At 45.5% G+C, this 21,386-nt stretch overlaps 1 protein-coding gene across 2 annotated transcripts in view; it reads right to left on the bottom strand.

Annotated features, from left to right (window-relative positions):
- Positions 1 to 1,409: 1,409 nt before the first annotated feature.
- LOC138146201 (protein argonaute-1) overlaps positions 1,410 to 21,386 on the bottom strand; it is a 35,511-nt gene continuing 15,534 nt past the window's right edge. Inside the window, exons 9-19 of one of the 2 annotated variants that reach the window (XM_069067927.1) lie at positions 20,591 to 20,710; positions 20,004 to 20,126; positions 19,602 to 19,735; positions 17,678 to 17,862; positions 14,283 to 14,442; positions 14,084 to 14,174; positions 12,650 to 12,844; positions 7,977 to 8,111; positions 7,453 to 7,554; positions 6,878 to 7,077; positions 1,410 to 6,356 (exon numbers count right to left, since the gene is read on the bottom strand). In XM_069067927.1, coding sequence (XP_068924028.1) covers positions 6,248 to 6,356; positions 6,878 to 7,077; positions 7,453 to 7,554; positions 7,977 to 8,111; positions 12,650 to 12,844; positions 14,084 to 14,174; positions 14,283 to 14,442; positions 17,678 to 17,862; positions 19,602 to 19,735; positions 20,004 to 20,126; positions 20,591 to 20,710 — 1,554 coding nt within the window. In that variant the 3' untranslated portion in view covers positions 1,410 to 6,247. The remainder of the gene's footprint in view (positions 6,357 to 6,877; positions 7,078 to 7,452; positions 7,555 to 7,976; positions 8,112 to 12,649; positions 12,845 to 14,083; positions 14,175 to 14,282; positions 14,443 to 17,677; positions 17,863 to 19,601; positions 19,736 to 20,003; positions 20,127 to 20,590; positions 20,711 to 21,386) is intronic. The other variant, XM_069067928.1, reaches the window with a different exon arrangement.

Raw genomic sequence — 21,386 nt, 5'->3', positions numbered from 1 at the left:
AGTTAGGAGAAAAGGTCAGCAATAGTAAGTCAATGTCAAATTGTTTGAAATCTTCCTGGGCACTGGCAAATCTCCCATGCTGAGGATGAGCCCAGGTGTGACTCAGGATGACACACCCTGTCTACTTGGCAAAGACCACTTTGAGGACCCAAGTGCCATCTAGGGCCAACCCATCCAGGGAGGCACCCTGCAGAGTTCCAGGACTATTAGGCTCAGCCAGTGGGCCAGGACAGTAGACACAGATCTCTGTTCTGATTCAATGTGTATACAGTAATCTGTCTCCATGTCTTCTGTGATTGGAGTAGCAGGCTCTTACCTAGACCCAAAGTGTTTCTACCCGAAATGATCTCCTTATACACACCCCAAACCCCAAGATGTCTAATGGTTGAAATTCTATCCACTCTTTGAAGCTTTTTCTAAAGTATTTGTGCCACCATTATAACATTCTATCCTAATGATAACTTGTGTTTATGTAGCTTCTTACAAAGTGCTTTCACATACATGATTTCATCTTATCCTTACATCAGAGTCCTATGAGGTAGGTAATGGGTATATTATTATTCCCCATTTTATAGATGAATTAACTTAGGCTGCAAAGTCAGAACTTGAACCCAGGTCTTCTGACACTAAATCAAATATATGATATAACTTCTAGGTGTCCCTTCTCTCTTTATGGCACCTGACCTTTGCACAAAGTAAGCATTTAATGTTTAATGAATTGAAGACAAGGCCTGTGGTTGCCTTAGTTTGGACAGAAGCCAGCACAGTAGTGAAGCTGCTGATTAAGGCCCTAAGACTGACAGAATCAGGCTCTACTCCCAGAAGTTTTGGAGGGCCTTCATACTCATCCTATGGTGGAAGTACCATTGAATGAATTCTGAAGTATCCTCAATGGATTGGCTGTTAATATGAAATACTAGCCTCTATTCCTCCAGGAGATATTTTGGTAAGATAAGAGGGACAGAGACCTAGGACCTCTGGGGACAAGTAAAAGTTTGATGTGAGTTCCTTTGTATGGAGTTACAGCACTCTTTCTCTTTGAGAAAAGGCAGAAACCAATGAAACACTTCCTCTACCTTTGACCTTCTACCTCAAAATAAAGGTTCTCAGAGCCTACCTGGGGGAAAGATAGCCCCTCACCCTCAGGAGCAAAGGCATAAGCACCAGGGCCCAAGAAGTCACCTGTCATAAGGAAGCCACATGTAGCTACAACGATCTGGAGGTTATTTAATCCTTAATTCTTTTTTCCCCTCAAAAAGCAGTGTTGTTCTACTCTTGTAGTATTCTCTTTATTGTTTTGGCCTAAAATCAATGTAATTGTTCTTGGCAGCTTTGTTCAGATCTACACTCCCACCCCTCCCCTCCCCCCTCCCACCCCATCAAAAAAAAGAAGAAAAATGATGCTGCACTTTTAAAACATAAGCCATTGTTATCTTTATAAAACACAATATCATGCGGCTGCTTGTTTCAGAAATAAATGTCCGTTACAACCGCTTGGGCAGTTTCACAAATGGACCATCCAGCATACAGTCAGAAGCAGGACACTAACACAGGTCAAAGAGAAAACCAAAAGCAAACAAGGACTCTGGGTGTGGGGCCCCAAGGACAGCTCCGCCCTCACTGGGCTCAGGGAGGTGTGAAAACTGAACTGAAACTAAACCCCAGGAGTGCTCTGAACCCTCTGTCCACCATACCTCCGCTAAGTGCAACAATACCAAATACACAAAATAATGTCCTCCAGCATTTTCTTATTGCTGTTCAGCCACTGGACTGTCATTAGACTCAACAGATTCTCTTTATTTGCACAAAAGAAGATTCATTTTCAAAAGGGAGATGAACCCTGCCCCTCTTTAGTGCTTCTCCACGAACCTTGGGTGCTCCGGTAATGTGTCCCCAACCTCCCTCTCCCTCTGCAGCAGCCTGAAGCTCAGAGTCTGAAGAGAGTGGAATGGCTGTAGAATACCATTTTGGGTCCTGCATCAGCCCAGGGAGAAGGCAAGTCCTTAAAAATTGAAGAGATTAAAAGATAAGAGCACCTCCTCAGTTGCAGAGGGCCAGACAGAGCAGAGAGAATCCAGAATGCCTTGGGTGTCCTCCACAGACTTGGCACATCCACTTGATGTCCAAGCTTTTGGGAGAAGCAGGTAACCCAGTACTCATCCTGGCACAGATACCAGATTAATAAATAAAGCACAACTACCCTTGGATGCTATTTCCAAAGCCCCCTTTTTTTGCTACACAGAAGTAGCTCTCCCCACATCATATTGCCAAATGACCCGCCCTGCTAGGTTCCAGCTCCAGAAAAAGCCTCCAACAGATCTGTACACAACTATTGGCCCAGGCAAGGAGAAAAAGTATTTTCCAAACTGTCCTGCCTGAGGGTCTCATCCCCACCACCAATACTGCTTCTCTGGACCCTAAGGGTCCTGTGGCATTGATCCTAGGTAGACGGGAATGCCCGACTAGCACATCAAGCAAGAATCAATTCAATTCAACCTTGGGCAGCTTTTGCAGTGTTCAGGAGTAATCCCTCCCCTTTCTCTGTTTAGCCACTGGCTTGACATCTCAACACTCTAGTCAAAACAGTGGAAGGGATGGATCTTTCATCCAGTCTGATCCCAGGCACCCATGAAGGAACAGAAGGCAAGAATTTGTTCTCTCTGCTCCCCTTGCCCACCCAGCCTAAAATATTTGGCCACCTAAGGCATTGAATTCCAGGCCTCCTCAGAGGAGGCTACTCAGAGATGTGGCCCAGAAAGAGAGGCAGCTACTGGGGTAACTAGGACCAGAAGCATACAGGGTGCTCAGTATTACAGCAGGAATAGCACCTTGTGGTGGTTGGGGATGGGCCTAAGGAGAAGCAAAGCCTCCTGTTGTCACCCCAGCTTGGCATGCCTGTTGAGTCTGCATCAGCCGAGGCCTTGGGATAGAGACATAGCAAGAGGCTCACATGGACACTCATGCAGCACCAGATGCCAAGGTGGGCACTACACTATGAGTCAGGCCTATAGAAAAAATGGAATTCCAGGTGCTCAGAAGCAAAGAAGCAATGGCTTCACGATAGAGCTTAACTATTGACACTGGGGCTCTGCAGAGGCTTGATCTCAAAAAGGCATAGAAGCAGAATGGGGGTACTGAGAAAGGTGGGGGAAGCAACAGACAGTTAAGCGACTGGCTGGGGTACTATGGGTGCCCCCAGCACCTGGACAAGAAAGCCCACAGAGCCAAGAGCTTGCTGCCAGGAACACCTTCTCATTCTGCACACGGCACCTCACACACAAGTGCAAATTCTAAGATCAAGTTTATATTTCAAGTCTCAAAGGCTAAAAAAAAAAAAATCACAAGAGCAACAAAGCTATTTCGTTTTTGTTTGTTGTTTTTTTTGTTTGTTTTTTTTTTACCAATGCCCAAGCTGCTCCTCGCACTTTCATTCATTTATTTTACAAATGGCACATGTAATGCCAACATGTCTAAAAAAGCAATTCAGACCCCAGCTCAAAACTCAACAGGAGGGAGGCAGAGAGAGAAAAGGAGGAACACAAACCGGGCCCTGTGGCTGCCACCTGCCACGGGCATGGATAAATGCTGGTGAATGATTGTACCCTCCCAGGAAAACTGCCCTGAACCCCAACCCCAAGACACATGCGGAGAAAACATGCAAAGCCACTGGTCCTGGGGGAGCTTCAAAAGTCTGGAGCCCCACCCAGAGGTATGAATGGACACAAACTAGAGGCAAGGATATGGAGATGGACAGAGGAGGGCAGAGTGTTGACATCACGATATAGGCACTTGTGTAAGGAATGTAGGCTCCTAGGTGAGCTCACCCCCTCCCAGAGCCCCTCCCCACCCTGCCACCCACAGCTAGGGGAGAGCCACTGGCTTTCCCAGCCATCCAACCCTTGGATGGCAGGGTAGGCGATACTACCGGCTAGGAAGGAAGGAGGGAAGGAAGGAATGGAAGGAATTACCAAACTGTCCCAATGCCCTATTCCACAACTACTGTTTGTGCTAAGTTTTGCTGATATCTTTGAACAATATGGTCAACAAAAATAGAGACTGGGGTAGGTTATTTTGCATAGCAAATCATGGTCTGGCAACTCTTCTGCTGGGAAGGGGGAAGAGCCAATTCCAACACCTGCCCACCTTTCCCTGAGCAGACAAGGATGGAGACTTAGTTTCAAGCCAGCCTCCAGGCTTGTGTCTGCTTTACCAGCTACTAGGCCTGAGGGCCAAGGCTTTCTACATGGGCTTCATTTAAGGGTGTGGCCCTCAATGTCAGTGGCTGCAAAACAACCAAACTAAAGCCCAGTAGAAGAGATGACAGACTAAGCTGCCTAGTGTCTATTCCCTTAAAGCATACAGAGAAATTCCCACAATGAGCTGAGGTTCCTTGTCCTCACCAGATGGGCAAAATCAAATAAGCAGTCCTTATCCTTACCCATGGCAGAGGAAGGGGCCTAACCACTGACACCCTGGGCACCTAGCAGCCTAGAGAGGCCTTGGACAATCTGGTGCCTGTGTTCTTCCCAAAGTGACAGACCAGCTATACCCTTTTGACCCAACCCCAGCCAGACCCCTTCACTGACTGCAGAAAGAGGGAAGACTATATGCACACATGCATACACTTCCTCATCTGCCTCTTGAGCACAGAACTAAAAGTATTTGTGTAAACAGCAGCAAAAGCAAGCAGCAGAAGCTATCAAAAGTATGTTACAGGCCATGCTGGAGTTGGAGAGCCTGAGCTCCGACTAAGAATAGAGGAGACAACAGGATCCTCCGGGGAGGGGGCGCAAGGGAATGATGGATAATGCTCAGAGTAGGGGAGGGAGCCAAGAAACAACAGGGCTCCCACCCCACACCCTGCCTACTGGGCAGAACAATGACCGAGGTGCATGACCCTTCTATGGACAGACGGACGGACGGCTCAGTGTGTCTGGGATGTAAACTCAGAGGACATGAGAGTCACCTGCAAGTTTTGGCAACAGACTCAAGATACTGTATAAAAATAACATTTAGTTTTCTCTTTTTTTCTTCTTTTAGACCTAAGTATCTTTTGTTCTAAGATAGCCCAGCAAAGAAATGTTGAAACATGGGAGACTCAACTGTCATGGAGGAAAGGATGCCATTGAAATAACGCTCTGGGAATATGGGGACAGAGGGGTGGGAGCAGGGGGAGGGCAAGGGTCAGTTATTTCAGCAGCTAAGAAACTTGTCATGTTTGAAAGTGCAAATGTCTTCAATGGATTTTAACCATCTTGAGGTTGTGATCTCAAAGCAATGGGTTCACTCTGTGAATGTCATAGTCAACTCCTTCTAATGCAGACAGCTGGCAGCGTCACCTACAGGAGGCCTGTGAGGCTTGCGGTGTTCCTCCCCTGCTTCCCATATCCCCCTTCTCCCCCTCCCACACACAAAAAAAAGGTACAAAAAGGTTGCAGTTCTGCAGCATTACAGTGAAGGCACTGGTCACCCACCAGTGGGGCAGAAGGAAGACAGGGCTGTGTCAATTCGGACTAAGTGCCATAGTGCCTTACATCTGATGGGGAAGGGGAGGGAGGAAGGTGCCACAGTGGGAAGGTGTGCCGCAGAGGGGAGGGGTGACAGCTAGGGGGAGGAGCAACCAAAACTACTGGTGGTAGAATTTCCCTACAAACTGGATTTGAAACCCATTAAAACCTCTACTATTAAAACCTAAAATATTGGTTTGGGATTTTTTTTTCTTCTTAAATGAATCTATACCTTTTTGATTAAGGCTCCTAAAAATCCTTCCCTCCTCCTCCTCCCACCTTCTTTTCCAAGCCAACACTTTTCCCTCTAAAAGAAGTGAACCCAAACCTACCAGCTTCTGTCCCTCGAGCCGCAGCTGTAGAGCCGACCTTATGGAGCCCTCCCAGTCACAAGTCTTAGTATTGCATTTTAAAATGGGCACCTGTGAGCGACGATGCTGCCTCTCTCTTGGTCCACTGGGGTCGGGTCAGATGTGGCAGAGCAAGGGAAGAGTCAGGGGCCTCTGGCTGGTGGTCCCTCTTTGCCAGCCCTGCCCCCATCCCCCCACCCCCTAGTGATGCAGCTTCTGCTCTGCAGTGGGGAAACAAGCTCTCCTTCCCCCTATCCCCCCTCCCCCCAGCCTGCTCCCATCCCCCTCCCACTCCCCCGGATTCCTCTTCCTTGGGATTCCTTCCATCTGTATGGCTCCTTGGGCTCTGAAAGCTTTCTTCTTTCCAGTGAGGTAACAGCGTTCTGCCTTTCAAGCAAAGTACATGGTGCGCAAAGTGTCTTGGTGAACCTGCACAGCCTTGGCCAGGGCCTGGGGATCCTGCCCATTGCTCTGTCCCGATATGTGGCTCCCCTCGCCGCTAGAAAAAGGGAGACAGATAAGCACCCCCTCGATAGTTACAGGAGATGCTTGTAACATTGTTCTCCTATGCCCCACAGCATCCCTTCCTTCTCATGCCCTACAGCCCAGGCAGAGGAGTTATGGGCATCAAGTTGTACAGAGTTAGAATATGGGAGAGATGCTTTCCCTGCTTCTCTTTCCCTCCCCTTCTAGTCCTCTCCCTGGGAGTGGGGGAGCAAAGGCCCAGCCTCACAAAATGAATAGAATACCGTTGGCCTGGGACAACAGAGAACCTAGGGTCCAGGCCCACTGTTATTTACTGTCTGACTTTAGGCAAATCAATTGCTCTTTCTGGGCCTGTTAAAGGTTAGACTAGAAGGTTCCTTCCAGTTCTGCTAGTGTGCAAATTAAGAGGTCCTCTCCCTTTACTGAGGCTCTCTCATCCATCCTGCTGCCCATCTTTCAAAGAGCACTCTGCCACCTTCCCAATGCTAACCCTTCCTCACTAAGCCAGCCCTCCCTTCCAGCTGTGCACCTCACCTGTCATGCTCTTTGTCTACCAGGTGATAGCGGGCCCGGAAAGCCACGAGACGAGCATAGTAGGCAGGTGCTGGGATGGAAACGGAGCGTGTACAGCGCACGTAAGTGTGACATAGCTGGTAGGTCAGGATCTGCAGCTCATCTGCTGTGAATCGGTTATCATCCCAGAGGACATAGTAGTGGGATGGTCGGCTTGTGCCCTATGGAGAAGGGGCCCGGGAAATTAGGGAAGGACAATGGCTTCTAAGTAGGAACATCCAGCATACCTCCTCCCTCCCTCAGAGCTGGCAAACACATAAACTATCAATAAGCCTGCCTAGGGATTAAAATCCATGACTTCTAAGAAGTGATGTTCACCTCGCCATTTTCAAATCTCACATTAAACTTGTAATTAATGGCATAGGATTAAAACTGAGTTGTCCACAAATCTAAAATAGGAGAGCCACACAGATGAATGCTAATCGATGAACTTAGTAGGGTTCTAATCCATTCCTAGCTCACCCCATCATCATTGTCATCCCTCCGACCACTACCACCACCAAGAGCCTGACATCCCCAGGCATCAGCCTAACTACCTGGATGCCTGCATGGCTACACAGGTAGAAGTCAAATTCAAATGGATGAGTGATGTTGGTGTCCACGGTGGTACCTGCTGGGATATTTCCACTCTTCCCAATCTGCATGGAGGAAAAACAAGAGTAAGATCTTGGAAATTGAGCCTGGTCCCTAACCTATCTCAGCTGAATTCTGTATGGTCCTGAAGTAGGCCAAGGCAGTCCTGTCACGAGCTCTGGGTCCTTTGTAACCTAGGGACAGGCCTGGAAAGCTAACACAAAGAGCGCTGAAAGGCAAAGGTTGGGCACTAAGGGGATGGTATCTGGAAAGGAATAGAGGGCTAAGAAAATGTCTGATTTTTATCTCCAAGGATGAATTATCACAGGATTTTACTCCTACACTATCCTAGAGGAGACTCTCTTTTATGTTCTCAAACACTTCTCCACATGACCAAAAGCAAACTTTTCATCAGGCAAGCAGGCTAACAGTTTTGTGTCACACAGAGGAAGGAGAAAAACTGGGCCAAGGGCTTTGTGCATCTCACTCTTTCATTCTTGTCAGCACAGAAAAGGCGAGTGTGGTGGCGCTTCTGGACCACAATATAAGTGATCCCTGGTTGATAGTCCTTCTCCAGCTTGATACAGGCATCTCGGATGGCCAGCAGCTCATAATGGAGGATCTGGAACAGCAGAATTAAAGAATGTCTTGACTGCCATTAACCTTGGGGTGACCCATATGCTTGGCTCTAGGTGGCACAGTGGACATTATGCTAGACTTGGAGTCAGTCTAACTTCTAATCCTGTCTTAGACATTTATTGTGTATTAGTTAACACACATGGCATATAAGTTAACCTCCTTTCTATCAACTTCAGTTTCCTCATCTATAAAATGGCGATAATAATGGCAGCTCCCTCCTGGGGCATTTGTGAAGATCAAATGAGATCCTATTTGTATAACTCTTTACAGACCTTGGAGTGCTATAGAAATGCTAGTGGATCTTGTTAGCTATGTGTGTAACAATATGGGTAGACAACCAGAGCACTGTTATTTAACATTCAATAAGCATCAACCTCTGCTCAAAGATCCTAAGCTAGGTGCAAGGAAAATACAATGACAACGTTTAGCTAAGCCACAGTCCCTGTTCTTATGGAATTAAAGTATCTCATGAGAGAATGATGTATGTACAACAAATTGCTCTGTGAAGTTCAAGAGGGAGAAGTCTGTTACAGGCCGGAGGATCAGTGAAGGCTTCCTAGAAGGAGCAGCTGATGAGTAAAACAGGCAGCATTGGAGAGGGAAGGCACGAGGGCATTCCAGGCACAAGGAAGGTGTTAGCAAAGACATAGAAAGAAAGTGCAAGACAAGTTTGGGGGAGAGAGAGAGGGGACCAAGTTGGCTGCAGCTCAGGGATATTCATTTGATAAATCTGGAGAGGGAGAATTGGTTTCAGGTTCTGGAAGACCTTAAATGTCAAGCAAAGAAAAGCTAAAACTCAGGAACTGAGAGGGTGCCAGCAGTTCATGCTTTTTGAGCAGTGATATGACATCTATGCATAAAAGATTATTCCAGCAGCACAGCAAAAGATGTATTAGAGGGGAAAGAGTAGATGCAGAAAGATGTTAGGAAGCAATCGCAGTAAGTCATAGGTGATCATCACAGCTAGCCCAAGAGATGAAAATCTATCTAGAGTTGTGGCAATGGCAACAGAGAAGATGAAATGGATGCCAGAGATGCTGGAATCAACAGACTTAGTAAGATAGAAGACAAGAGAGGGGGAAAGATCCAAGTAAACATCAAGGTTACAAACTTGGGAGACCAAGTAAAGGTCTATTACAGACAAAAAGATGAGGTCAAAAGGGAAAAAAGTTGGGGAGGTGAAATAATCAGTGTAATTTTGGATACATTCAGTTTGAGTATCCAACAAAATGGAGATGTCCCATAGGTAGTTGAAGATGTGGGTCTGGAGCACAGGAAGGTGTGACTTAGAGACAAATTTCAGAATCCTCCTGACAGGGGTAGTAACTGAAGCCATGGAAATGAATGAAATCCTAAGGGAGAGAAAAAAGGGCCAGGACACACCTTTGAGAAACATTCATATTAAGGGATCAGGAGAAGGATGAGAGGTCCACAATGGAGAATGAAAAGACAAAGCTGAAGGAAGAAGAAACGGGGCAAGTGTGTGGTATCTCAGAAACCAAGGGAAAAGAAAGTATCTGGGGGAGGGAGTAGCCAACAACGTAAAAAAGCCACAGAGAGGTAAAAGCAAATGAAGGATAAGAGAAGCCCATTAGGAGTTTGGTGACCTGTGAGAGCAGATTCAATACAGTGAGAGGGATAAATGTCAGTTTATGAGGAGCTAAGGAGAAGATGGATGAATGAGTAAACAGACACTTTAGGTTGGTATAATTTTTTTAATAAGATCAGTACTGAAGGAGAAAAGAGGTATAGAACAGTATGAAGACATGGTAGAAAAGTCAAGGGAAGGATTTTTGTGGATTGAGAAGGCCTATTTTTTTGGCATACAAGAAAGAGCCAGATTAAGAGGGAGAAACTGAAGATGTGGGAGAGAAAAAAGGGATGACTGCCAGTGCAGATTGCTGGAAGAAATCAGATAAAGGATGCAGGTAGATGGAATAGCATGAGCAAGGAGCAGGGGTCTCTCTACTTCTATGACCACAGGAAAGAGAGAGGGTAATCCAACCATTCTGGAGAGCAATTTGGAACTATGCCCAAAGGGCTATAAAACTGTGCATACCCTTTGACCAAGTAATACCACTCCTAGGTCTGTATCTCAAAAAGATTTTTTAAAATAGGACTTACATATACAAGGATATTTATAGCAGTCCCTTTTGTGGTGGCAAAGAATTGGAAATTGAGGGGATAAGCAGCAATTGGGGAATGGCTGAACAAGTTCTGGTATATGATTGTGATGGAATATTATTGTATTGATGAGCAGAATGCTTTCAGAAAAACCCAGAAAAATTTACATGAACTGATGCAAAGTGAAATGAACAGAATCAGTAAAACACTGTACACAGTAATAGCAATACAATGACCAACTGTGAATGACTTAGCTATTCTTAGCAATATAAAGATCCAAGACAATTCTGAAGGACTTATGGTGAAAAATGTTATCCATCCCCAGAGAAAGAACTAGTAAAGTCTGAATGTAGATTGAAGCATATTGTGAGGTTTTTTTAACTTTGTTTTTCTTGGTCTTCTTTTGTCTGTTTTCTTTCACAACACAACTAATATAGAAATATGTTTTGCATGACTGCACACGTTTAACCTTTTTTTTTTTTTTGCCTGTTTGGAAGGCAATTGGGGTTAAGTAACTTGCCCGAGGTTATGTGGCTAGTTGTGTGTGTGTATTAAGTGTCTGAGGCTGGAACCGAACTTGGGTCCTCCTGACTCCGGGGCCGGCGCTTTACTCACTGTGCCACCTTGTTGCCCCTTTACACATTTAACCTTTATCAAATTGCTTGCCTCCTCAATTCCAGGGGAGAGGGAAAGGAGAGGAGAGAATTTAGAATTCAAAATTGTAAAAAAATGAAGGTGAAAAACAATGAAGAGAAAAAAAAGGAAAGAAGGTAATGCTAAGCTGGGGGTGTGCAAAGGAAAACTAGGGGAATTCATTCTAAATCTTCTCAGCTATAAAAGACACTAGGTTATCTACTGCAATTATGAAATGTGATGGGTGGGGTTGCAGGGTGTCAAGGGTGAATAAAAAGTTGGCAACAAAGTGAGGAATGAGATAAGAAGGTAACAAAGGAAGAGAAGAAAGATTGTTGAATAGCAGTGAGAGCTCAGCTGAGGTTGTATCCCAAATAGAGTGCAATTAGCTTGATTTTGGAATTTTCACAAGCTTAATATTACTGCTACGCTATTGGATGGACTAAGAAGGACCCTGGAATTGGAAGAAAGGATAGACAAGGTTAATCCAGATAGACAAATTAGCAGGGATGGCGGGGACTGTTAAACTTTAGTAAAGGAAAAAATTTTAAGTTTAAGACCATAAAATCTGGGATTTACATTCACAGATTTATGTGTTGTACAATTCTTGAAAATGTATGTTCAATCATGCATTCTTAATTCTCTGGAATTATCTCTTTGTATATTTTAATTTCCCCTTTGAAAAAGTGTAGAAAATGTACTTGTACCCCAGAACGCACAGAGATAGGGAATGAAGGAAAGAAGCAGGAGAGGGAAGGGCACAAGGAAAAGGGTCAATGGCAAAGGGACTAAGGGTAATTAGGGTTCAGATGAGGAAAATATTTTGTAAAAGAAAAGGACCTGGAAAGATTTAAGAAATTGATCAATGCTGTTGGCCAAATCGTGACTTTAAAAGAATGATGATCAACAATTAGAATTATAGAAAAATGTAATAGTCTGCCTTAGAAGGTAGTATTTACCCCATCAAGAGATCTTCATACTGGAGTTCAGATGACCCCTTGTCTTGTATGTTTTAATTTTATTTTTAATTAATTTTTTGATTGACCCAGTGCTAAGCACGTTGTCTGGCACACAGTAAACACTTAAGAACCAAAGGGCCTATTCTTAATGGGTATGGACTAGACAGTCTCTGAGGAGCCTTTCCAGCCATCAAACTATGTGACTTTATTCATAGGCAATGGAAAACCACTAAAGGTATTTAAATAAGGAATTGATTAAATCAGAACTGTGTATTAAGAATAGAAATATGGCTGTATCCCTGATATAGATTAGAAGGAAAAAGGGCTAGAGTGAGGCAATGGCCAGGGAAAAGAGAGGGTACAGATATGAGACATCTTAAAGATAAAATCTACTAAGGACTAGGCAGCAAATATATACGCATCCTTCCCTACTTTGGAATGATACACTAAAAGGCACTAAGCTGTGCATAAACTTTGATGCAGCAATATTAAGTCTATCCCCAGAATAAGTTCTACCACTTGGCTTGGCAGTACCTGCCAATGATATTACTGCAGGCTGGAATGGAGGAATTTAAACACTTGAATTTTCTCTCCCCGTTGTTATAAGTTAGGTTTGTTTTCACTGGCCTTAACCTATGCCTCAGTTTTCTCATCTACAGAGTGGAGATTGGGGGTAAGGGTAGAAAATTTCTTTAAGAACTTTCCATTAAGCCAGTTCTTTCTTTGTACTTTGCTTCATCTGTGGCCTACCTGGTCTGGATACTGCACCCCAAAGTATCTGCCCCCATCCCAGGGATTCCCTCACCTGTGGGAGTTGACCCTCAGGGACACCATCTCGGTAGAAGATAATGCGGGTAGGTTTAAATCGGGTGGATTTGTAGAACTGTATGAGTAGCTCCCGCACCATGTAAGACAGATCCTCAATGATTTCCTGTCTGGGTCGTTGGACTCGAACTGTTGCACAGTAACGACTTGGGTGAGCGTCCATGCTGCCAACCACCTGAGAGAGGGTGACCAGGGAGAAGGAGAGAGCCCAGCTTTACCCCATTCTTCTCTGTGTCAAGACTTAAGGGCTCTTGTGAACATGGTCTCAAAGTACAGTATATAGGGCTGGCATCTTCTCATCTGGAACAGGTCACTGACTGCTTACAATTTTTGCTTCTGAACATGGTCTGGGCTTTCCATGGCCATCAAAAAAAGTTGCTGGTTCTTCCAATTACCTTGCTGAGATGGAGTCTACCATGACAAAAGGGAGTAAATGGAATGGGGGCAGGGAGAGTGCTCTACATGAAAACCACTGCCCTGAAAAAATTATAGGAAGGATATCATATGTAGGGAGACAGAAAGAGGTCCCTGCTAAAGGCACCTACCATGGTGGGCAGAAGGGAAGAGTCTGAGATGGAGAAAGCTGGGGAAAGTTAGAAGTGAAGCCTTGTTCCTTCTCCTCCTTATATAGGAAACACCATGATCAGAGCAAGAGAACATCAGCTCAGAAAATCTCTGAAAACTTTCTTCTCTTCAGTGAGACTACATGTTATGGGGGAGTGGAGGGTTAGGACCCAAGCTTAATGTTGGAAATAAACCAAAGTACTCCATGGCCTCAAGCAGGAACCAACAGTCTCTCTGATTTTTCAGAAACCTTGTCCTGAGCCAGGGAGTAGGGAGAAAAGGGGGCTTATATATAGGAGCATCACTATCATAATCCAGTGCTTTTCTAGGTAGGAGGAAGGTGGGAAACCTAGGGAGGGAGATTGACTGAGACACCCACCTTTGCCAGGAATGACTTTCTCATCCCTCACTCCCTACTGAGAGCAAATAAGGCCAGTGTTTGGAACAAATGCACCATCTTCTGGTAGCTTCCAAAGCAGGGGGAATTTATTCTCTCTGATCCTTATCAGACTCTATCTTTCCTACCTGGCTCCCTTTCCAGGGGTACAGGGAGGGATATACCATGGAACATGAGTGGAGAAAGAGTTTGTATGAGCATATGCATGATTTTTTTATGTGTGAAGGGATTACCCTCACCTCCAATTATGACATCCACTAGAGGGGGTTGGGTGTTGGATGGTTAAGAATTGGCTGGGAGAGGTAAGCAGATATGGAGAAGGGGATCAAAGAGGTTAAGGACCATCAGCAATGTCTTGGGGGTGGGTGGCTGCTAGGGTGTATTGTATACATGTGGTGGAGAGGAGGAAGGAGATTGCACATAGGAAAGCCAGAAGAAGGAGGAGTCACTCACAGCTGTGATGGAGGGTTTTTTCCCATCCCCGGCTGGAGGATGTGTGACATCTGCTCCCAGGAATATGACAGGCTGCTGAAAGACAGCTGAGCTAAGGAGGAAAAATAAAGAAGTCAGGAGTACAACTCTTTCATTCCCATTCCCCAGCCTGGCCACACTCCAAGTTGAGGCCATCTCTCCCATGCCCCCCTGTTCATACCGCTGATGAGGGACTAGGATATTGTTGATTCCCCCAAGCTTGACGTTGATTTTGAGACAGAGATTCGACAGAGTCTGGGGAGATGTCTTCACCACATTCTTCACTTGCACACACTGAGTGGCCATGCCTAGCAGGGTGTCCCCTACGCGCTTTACCTCCGCTGAGGGTCAAGGAGAAAAAGAGACATAAGGGAGGGGAGAAAAGAGGTTGTGAGCTTGAGTACCCACATAGGAAGGCAAGATGCCTACATTCCAATTGCTGGTATGACCCTTCTATCAGGCACTGGTGTGAAAGTGAGACCACTGCAAAATACTTCTCTCTGCAAAGTTCCTCAATTTCCCTACCAGTAACAAAAGCAGTCAGCAAAGGAATAAATATTTAGTTCTTTTAGAAGATAACTTTCATGTACACAGTTTCTTCTACTCCTTAGCCAAGTACTTAGACAACTTCCCATCCCTAGGCTTAAGTGATAGTTAGACTAGGTGTCCTCTAAGGGTCCTGTCAATTCTAAAGATTTAATTCTACAAATTTAAGTTCTTTCTGGGTTCTTTCCTTACATGTCAGTTAGCCTGTCTTCTAAACACCCCTTGAGGAACTTCTGCCCAGACAGGTATCTCTCCTATAGTCTAGGTAAGGAAATCAAAGTAGAGAAGGGTGCAGAGGGAGAGCTGAATCTTCACCAGGGGTCATTAATGGAGAAAGGTCAACCTTCCTGACAGCAGGGGATGAAAATATCTTGAGTACAGTCTCTACAAACCCTGGGTTCAACCTGTCCCTGTAACAAAGAGCTGTATTTGTTGGCTATTTCATTATTAAAAAGTAGACTTCTCCATCTCTCACATTAGCCAGTGAAAATCTTTTCTGCAAAATAGGGACATTTGTACTCCTACCTCAAAGGGCTAAGGAAGCATTTTATCAGTCTTTAGGGTCTGTACAAACAGAACTACAATTATATAATTATGTAATAAGAATATAATTAAGATTTCGATAGGCAAAGACTAGGGGTGGTGCTATATCTGAGGTGGGAATCCTTCTCCAATGTTTCAGGTAGGACAAGCCTGGGGATATTTATTGTGGGTATAGTGTGATGGACCTAGAATGACATCCTAAGTAGTTGAGCCTTCACTTATGAGGGGCTGGAGTATGAATTAAAGTTTTCAAGCAAAGGAGTAACACAATGGTTTGTGTATTGGGGGAGAGGGGACAGGGCCATTTGGTGAGCAGAGAACCTGGACATGGGAAGCTGATTAGAAAACTACTTAGTAATCAAGGTGTATGGCATTAAGGGCCTGGATTAGAATGGGGATAGAGGAAATAGAAAAGGAAAAGGAGGATTATAAGGGGAATACTTAGATGGAAAAATCAATAGGATCTGGCAAATGAGAGGGAGGGAGAAAGAGAACAGTAAAAGATGACTGAAGTTTCAAGACAGTGGGACAGAAAATGGACAAGAAAAGTCAGGAGTGGTGGTGGGAGGAAGTATGAGATGTTTTAAATCTTGAATTTGTGGAGAGGCAGGTAGCTAGAAGGGGAAAGGAGAGGGAGAGAAGTGGAGGGAAGAAAAAAGGAGGGGAGGGGAGAAAGGAAGGAAGGTGAGGATATGGAAAGGAAGTGGAGGGGAGAAGGGAGGGAAGGGAGAGGAAGGGAAGAGAGGGGAGAAGATGGAAAGAGAAGAGAGGAAAGGGAAGGGGGCAGGAGGAAAGGAGGGGAAAAAGGAGAAGGAAGGAGAAAGGATGAGTGGGGAGAAGGGAGGGGAGGGAATGAAAGAGGGAGAGGAGAGGAGAAGGGAGGGGAGGGGAAGAGAGAAGAGGGGAGGAGAAAGGAAAAGAGAGGAGAGGGAAAGTGAGGGGAAAGGAGGAAAGGAGAAAGGAGAAGGAAGGAGAAAGGAGGAATATGGGGGAGAGAAGTGGGGAGAGGGGAGGGGAAGAGAGAAGAGGGGAGGAAAAAGGAGAAGAGAGGAGAGGGAAAGTGAAGGGAGAGGAGAGGAGAGGAGGGAGAAGAGAAAGGAGAGAGGAAGTGGAAATTTTATCTATATATATATATATATATATATATATGTGAACAATTTGAATAGAAGTGGCAATGAATACTATGGCAGTGAATGAGATTGCCAAGAGGGTGTAAGAAAAGAAAGAAGAGTGAGATAACAGAACACTGGGAAATGTCTGTGTTTAGGGACTGAAACGAGTGAAGGAGTCAAAGGAGGAATGGTCAGAGAGGTAGGAAAAACAGGAGCACAATGTCAAAAGAAGAGAAGCCAAAAGAGAATGGTGAACACCAAAAGCAGATGTTAATGAGGATGAGGTTTGAGAAGATGGCATTTGGTGATAAGGAAATTCACTGGTGACCTTGCAAAGAGAGGAAGCTGTCACCAAGAGTCTTTTTAGCAGCTATGAGAAGAGAATGCAGACTTTGGAGTGAAGGTTAAGGAGTTAGGTGGGTGGTAGAAGCAAGGGCTTCAAGTGGAGGGCTGAGCACCAAAGACTCAAGATAGGTGTGCTAGTAAAAGGGAGGAGAGAGCTATGATGGTCAATCAAGGGTAATAGGATTGAGGGAAGGGTTTTTCTTTTAAACTGTTCTTAGGAGTAGGGAGACCTGAGCATGATCACAGGCACTGGGAAGGGATCTGAAGAGAGGTAGGAAATGGCCTCTCCTTCCTCAAATTTCTCACAGCACCCCTTTTTAGAACTTGCCACATTGTGGTTGATAACAAAGCTATTTGTTACACATATCTTATCTCACATTATTAGACTGTAAGTTCCTTGAGAACAAGGACTATGTTCTGACTCATCTTTCATTCATTCATCATTCAGAGATGAGCCCAGGGTCTCAGTCAGAACAGACACTTAATGTTTGTTGAATAACTGATGGAATCAGGGCCTGGAAAAGAGAGAGACTGAAGAGCCCCAGTGGAGGAAAGGATGGGAAAATCCTATCAATTGTGAGGTAAAGAGGAAGGAAAAGAATGGAGACAGTCTACTAAGCAGACTGGCCATTTGCTGATAAAAGAGCTGACAGCAACATTACCAACTTTTTACCCTCCTTTGCCTTGTCTCATGGTAATGTGTCCTCTCCTAAGTAAGTGAAAGGTCAGGCCAGGGGTGCTCTTCACGAGGAATTTGGACAGGCTGCTGCCTGTAACCCCAAAGAAGCAGATCCAGGCAGCTCATCTCCCAGCCCTGAGGCTCCATGTGTGTTCTGGTTCCCTCCCCACTCTCAAGTTTGCCAAAGCAGAAAACCAAGGGCTCTTTCCCCATGCCCTGACTTTCCTCAACCTCTCAGGGTGGAAGCCCTCTCCAGGGCCTGGATTCTGCCCTCACACCTCTCAGCCACTGGGGCTAGTCTCTCAATCTCAAAACCCCTATCTCCATGTCCTCCCCCAGGAGGAGCCGCACCATACACAGGCGTCTTCCCAGGCAGGATAACAATGATGAGCTGCAGTCCCGAGTAGGTGTTCTTGAGATGCCGGAACATGGGCTCCACGCTGTCTGCACCCTGCGCGTATTTGCAGAAACAAGGCTGGCCTTGGATGGGCATCCCTGCATCCTTGGAAATCTTACGGAGCTGGTCTGTGAAGTTCCTGCAGGGCATTGGAAAGAGGAAGGGGGGGAGTGGGAGGGAAGCACTAAGAGCCTGCCAGCCTAGAAGAACCGCCGAGTGCATCCTCAGGGCTCAGAGCCCCTCGCATCTGAGGGAAGGTGAGCCCTGGCTGCCCTTTAAGAGATGGCCATTGGGCTGAGATGTCAAAGAATCATCTCCCTCCTCAACCTCCCTAACTAGAGCTTCATTCATGTGGTTTAAGGCTTCAAGAAGCAATATAACATAGTGGAAAGAGCCCTGGATTTGGAAGAGGAAGACTTGCATTCAAACCCTAGCTCTGCTCCTTGCTCTCCTATGTGACCTTGGACAGTTCTTTATGTCTAGGGGGCTCTTCATATGTAAAAGGAGGGAAATGGAACAGATAACTTCTAAGATCCCTTTCCATCTATCTAAATCCATGCTCCAAATCCTATGATTACTGCACAAATTCAAATACCTCTGCACAAATTCAGACAGCTAAGGATCACACTGAGATGATTAACAGGCCAGATGATAGAACTGGGACCTGAAGGTATGGAAAGGCTGAATGGGCTAAAGCCAATCAGATGGAACCAAACAGCGATAAACATGAAGTCCTGCCTCAGGCTTGGGGTGGGGGAGTGGGAGTGCTGGAGAATGAACAACAACACATACGATCACTTGAAAAGCAGTTCACTGGACACCGGTTTTTAGCAGGAGTTTGAGCGACTGCGGGCTCAACATGAGGTAAGAATATAATATGGCTGCTAAAAAAAAATCTTAATGGAGCTTGGGCTGCTTTAACAGATATCTAACTGAGGCTCCAAAATAAGGAAGCAACAGTGGGGCTGCCTTTCCTGGGCAGCCCTCATGGGGCTGTATTTTGGAAACACTTTAAGGATGAGTGTGAGCACGAAGGCAAGGAGGACAGAGGATGCCAGAAACCATGTCATATGAGGGAACAGTTTGAAAGAATAAAGGATGTTGAGGCTACAGAAGAGAAGACTTCTGGAAGATATGATAGCTGTCATCAAATATCTGTGACAGCTGTTATGCAAAAAGACCTTAGAGCTGTTCTGAGCCGGAGAGGGTAGAGCAAGGAGCAATGGGGAGGGGAGGAGAAGCAGGGAAGAGCCACAGGGAGGCTGACTTTGGCTCAATCTAAGGAAGAACTTTTTTCATAACAAGGGCCCCAGGGGACTGAGGCGGGGCATCCAAACAGCAGAGGCCCAAGCCCAAACTGGACTGAAATATAGAGGCTTCCATCAAGAGGCAGAACAATCCTCTTGGTGTGTCAGTCACGCATACACACCAAATTCTATACCCTTTTCTTTCCCTAAATGAGCCTTGTAGACAATCTCTTCTCCTAGACGTGGGCTAAAACTAATCTACTTCAGAATCTCTTCCTATAAGGTCAGGTTACAAAATAAGGGAATTCCCATGAGAAGTAGGTAGAGGGTATGTATATATATATATATTGTGTGTGTGTGGTGTGTGGTATATGGTATGTGTGTGTGGTGTGAGGGAAGCTTCCCCCAAGAATGTGTTTGGGATGAGAAAAGGATGTTAAATAGTCTTCCCCTCCCCACCCCAACCTTGTTGATTCTGTCTTTCCTGGGGGAGCTCTGGGCAATATCTAAACAAGATCCAACCCAGAAAACAGTCTGCTTGTAGACAAAAGGGGACAAGGCAGAATGCTATAAAAATTGGCCTTGGAGGGTTTAGTGGGACAGACAGCCTAGCCCACCCTGAGCTCCTTACTTCAGCACCTCTTCCCGACACTGCTTTTGGGGTGCAAAGCAGGCAATGGCCCAGACTTTGATCTCAATTCCATTGTAGAACTGCTTTCCTCGCATGTCCCATACACCTTGGTTGGGTGTGGCGATGGCTCGGTTCTGAGAGCATGGGTAAAAGACAACCAGCGGTTATTTATTGCCTGGGGTATCCCAATCAAACCCCAGGATGGGAGGACAAGTCTTCTAGGATGCTGTTCCTCCTTCCTCCCCACCCTATTAAATAAACCAGATCACTGGAGATGCCTGTTCTCCCCATCCCCTGTCCCCAAACATGATCCTGGCCTGTTCCCTAGCCCACAGTCTTCTCTGTTATTATGCTGGGGCCAGATGGATACTGCTGAGTTCATTGACTCCTGCCCTAGCTCACCCGTCCACCATACTGGAGGATTGGAGCTGGGAGCACTCGGCCAGTCACTTCTGTCATGTCATCTCTCACTTTGATCCCAAACTCCTGTATGTAGGGGTCTAGATTGTAGCTGGCATTCTTCATCTGTTTGGAAAACAAGAGAAAGGAAAGTGAAAGGTGAGAATAATAGTGTCTTAAGGTGTGTGTGTGTGTGTGTGAAGGAAATTAGGGAAGAAGTATAATTAAAATCATGCAGCAGAGCATCAAGGAAACTGAAGATTCTGCCCCCTCTTCTGCCTTTGAACTAAGGTTTTGGGGAGGATGCCTAGACCTGGGGCTAGGGGCTCTGAGTGATTTTGCTGCAGGAAGGAACAGGCTAGGGTCAGCACAAGGAAGAAGACAAGGAGACTGCAGCTTGAAGAACTAAAGCAAGCAGGAATGAGAGTCTCCCATATTCTGTTTTGTCAAGCTTATATGGGGCCCTTGGAGGGTAAGCTCTAAAGCACTGGAGCAAGGATCCCAGGACCTAACCCCACCTTTACCAGCCCCCAAAAGATTTTCTTCAGGAGCAGCAGAATCTAGCTGTCCTCTCTAGAGAGCCCTCTTACCAGGCGGCTAATCTCCTCCTGCCTGTCCGGGGCTGACCTTGCAGTAGCTTTGATCATGGTTGAAGTCTGATTGTCCGTCAGCTTCTTGATACAGCGCTGTCCAGCCACAATGTTACAGACCTGAAGAACATGGGCATGTGTGTACACACATACACACACACATACACACACACAAAAAGGTTCTGGGATCTTTCTCACCCACCCGTGTATACACATCTCATCCTTTTCAGGGAGCTCCCAGAGAAGGATAAAATCCCAGGCCTCAGACCTGATTTCAACCCCCTATTCAGCACCAAGAAGGGACAGAAGACCAGCTTTACGTATAAGCAGCCCACTTTTGCATGCATTTATGCCCCCACTTTAAGAAAACTGCAGGGGCATCTAGGTGGTACAGTGAATAGAGCACCGGCCCTGGAGTCAGGAGGACCTGAGTTCAAATCCAGCCTCAGACACTTAACACTTACTAGCTATGTGACCTTTGGCAAGTCTCTTAACCCCAATTGTCCCGACTTCCCCACTCCAAAATGCAAAAAAAAAAAAAAAAGAAAGAAAAAAGAAAACCGTAAATGTATGAAAATCAAAATTTATACAACAGATTAAGAGATGATATTTGTATTACAAAAGAGTTCTTCACTTTACAAAAGGATTCCTCTAAATATACAGCTCCCTTAGCACATTGCAGAAATTGGATATATACTCAGGTTTGAGGTGGAATTATATTTAGTCAACATTTCTTTCTAGACATTAATGAAATGGGATGGATAAGCATAATTCCAAAACAGACCATTCTACCTCA

Source organism: Petaurus breviceps, unplaced genomic scaffold, assembly GCF_028583685.1.
Source record: "Petaurus breviceps papuanus isolate PSGF00001 unplaced genomic scaffold, PetGlider_PUasm1.0 90760, whole genome shotgun sequence".
Taxonomy (NCBI): Eukaryota; Metazoa; Chordata; class Mammalia; order Diprotodontia; family Petauridae; genus Petaurus; species Petaurus breviceps.
Note: the sequence above shows the minus strand (reverse complement) of the source record. Positions and strands in the feature narration are given on the sequence as shown.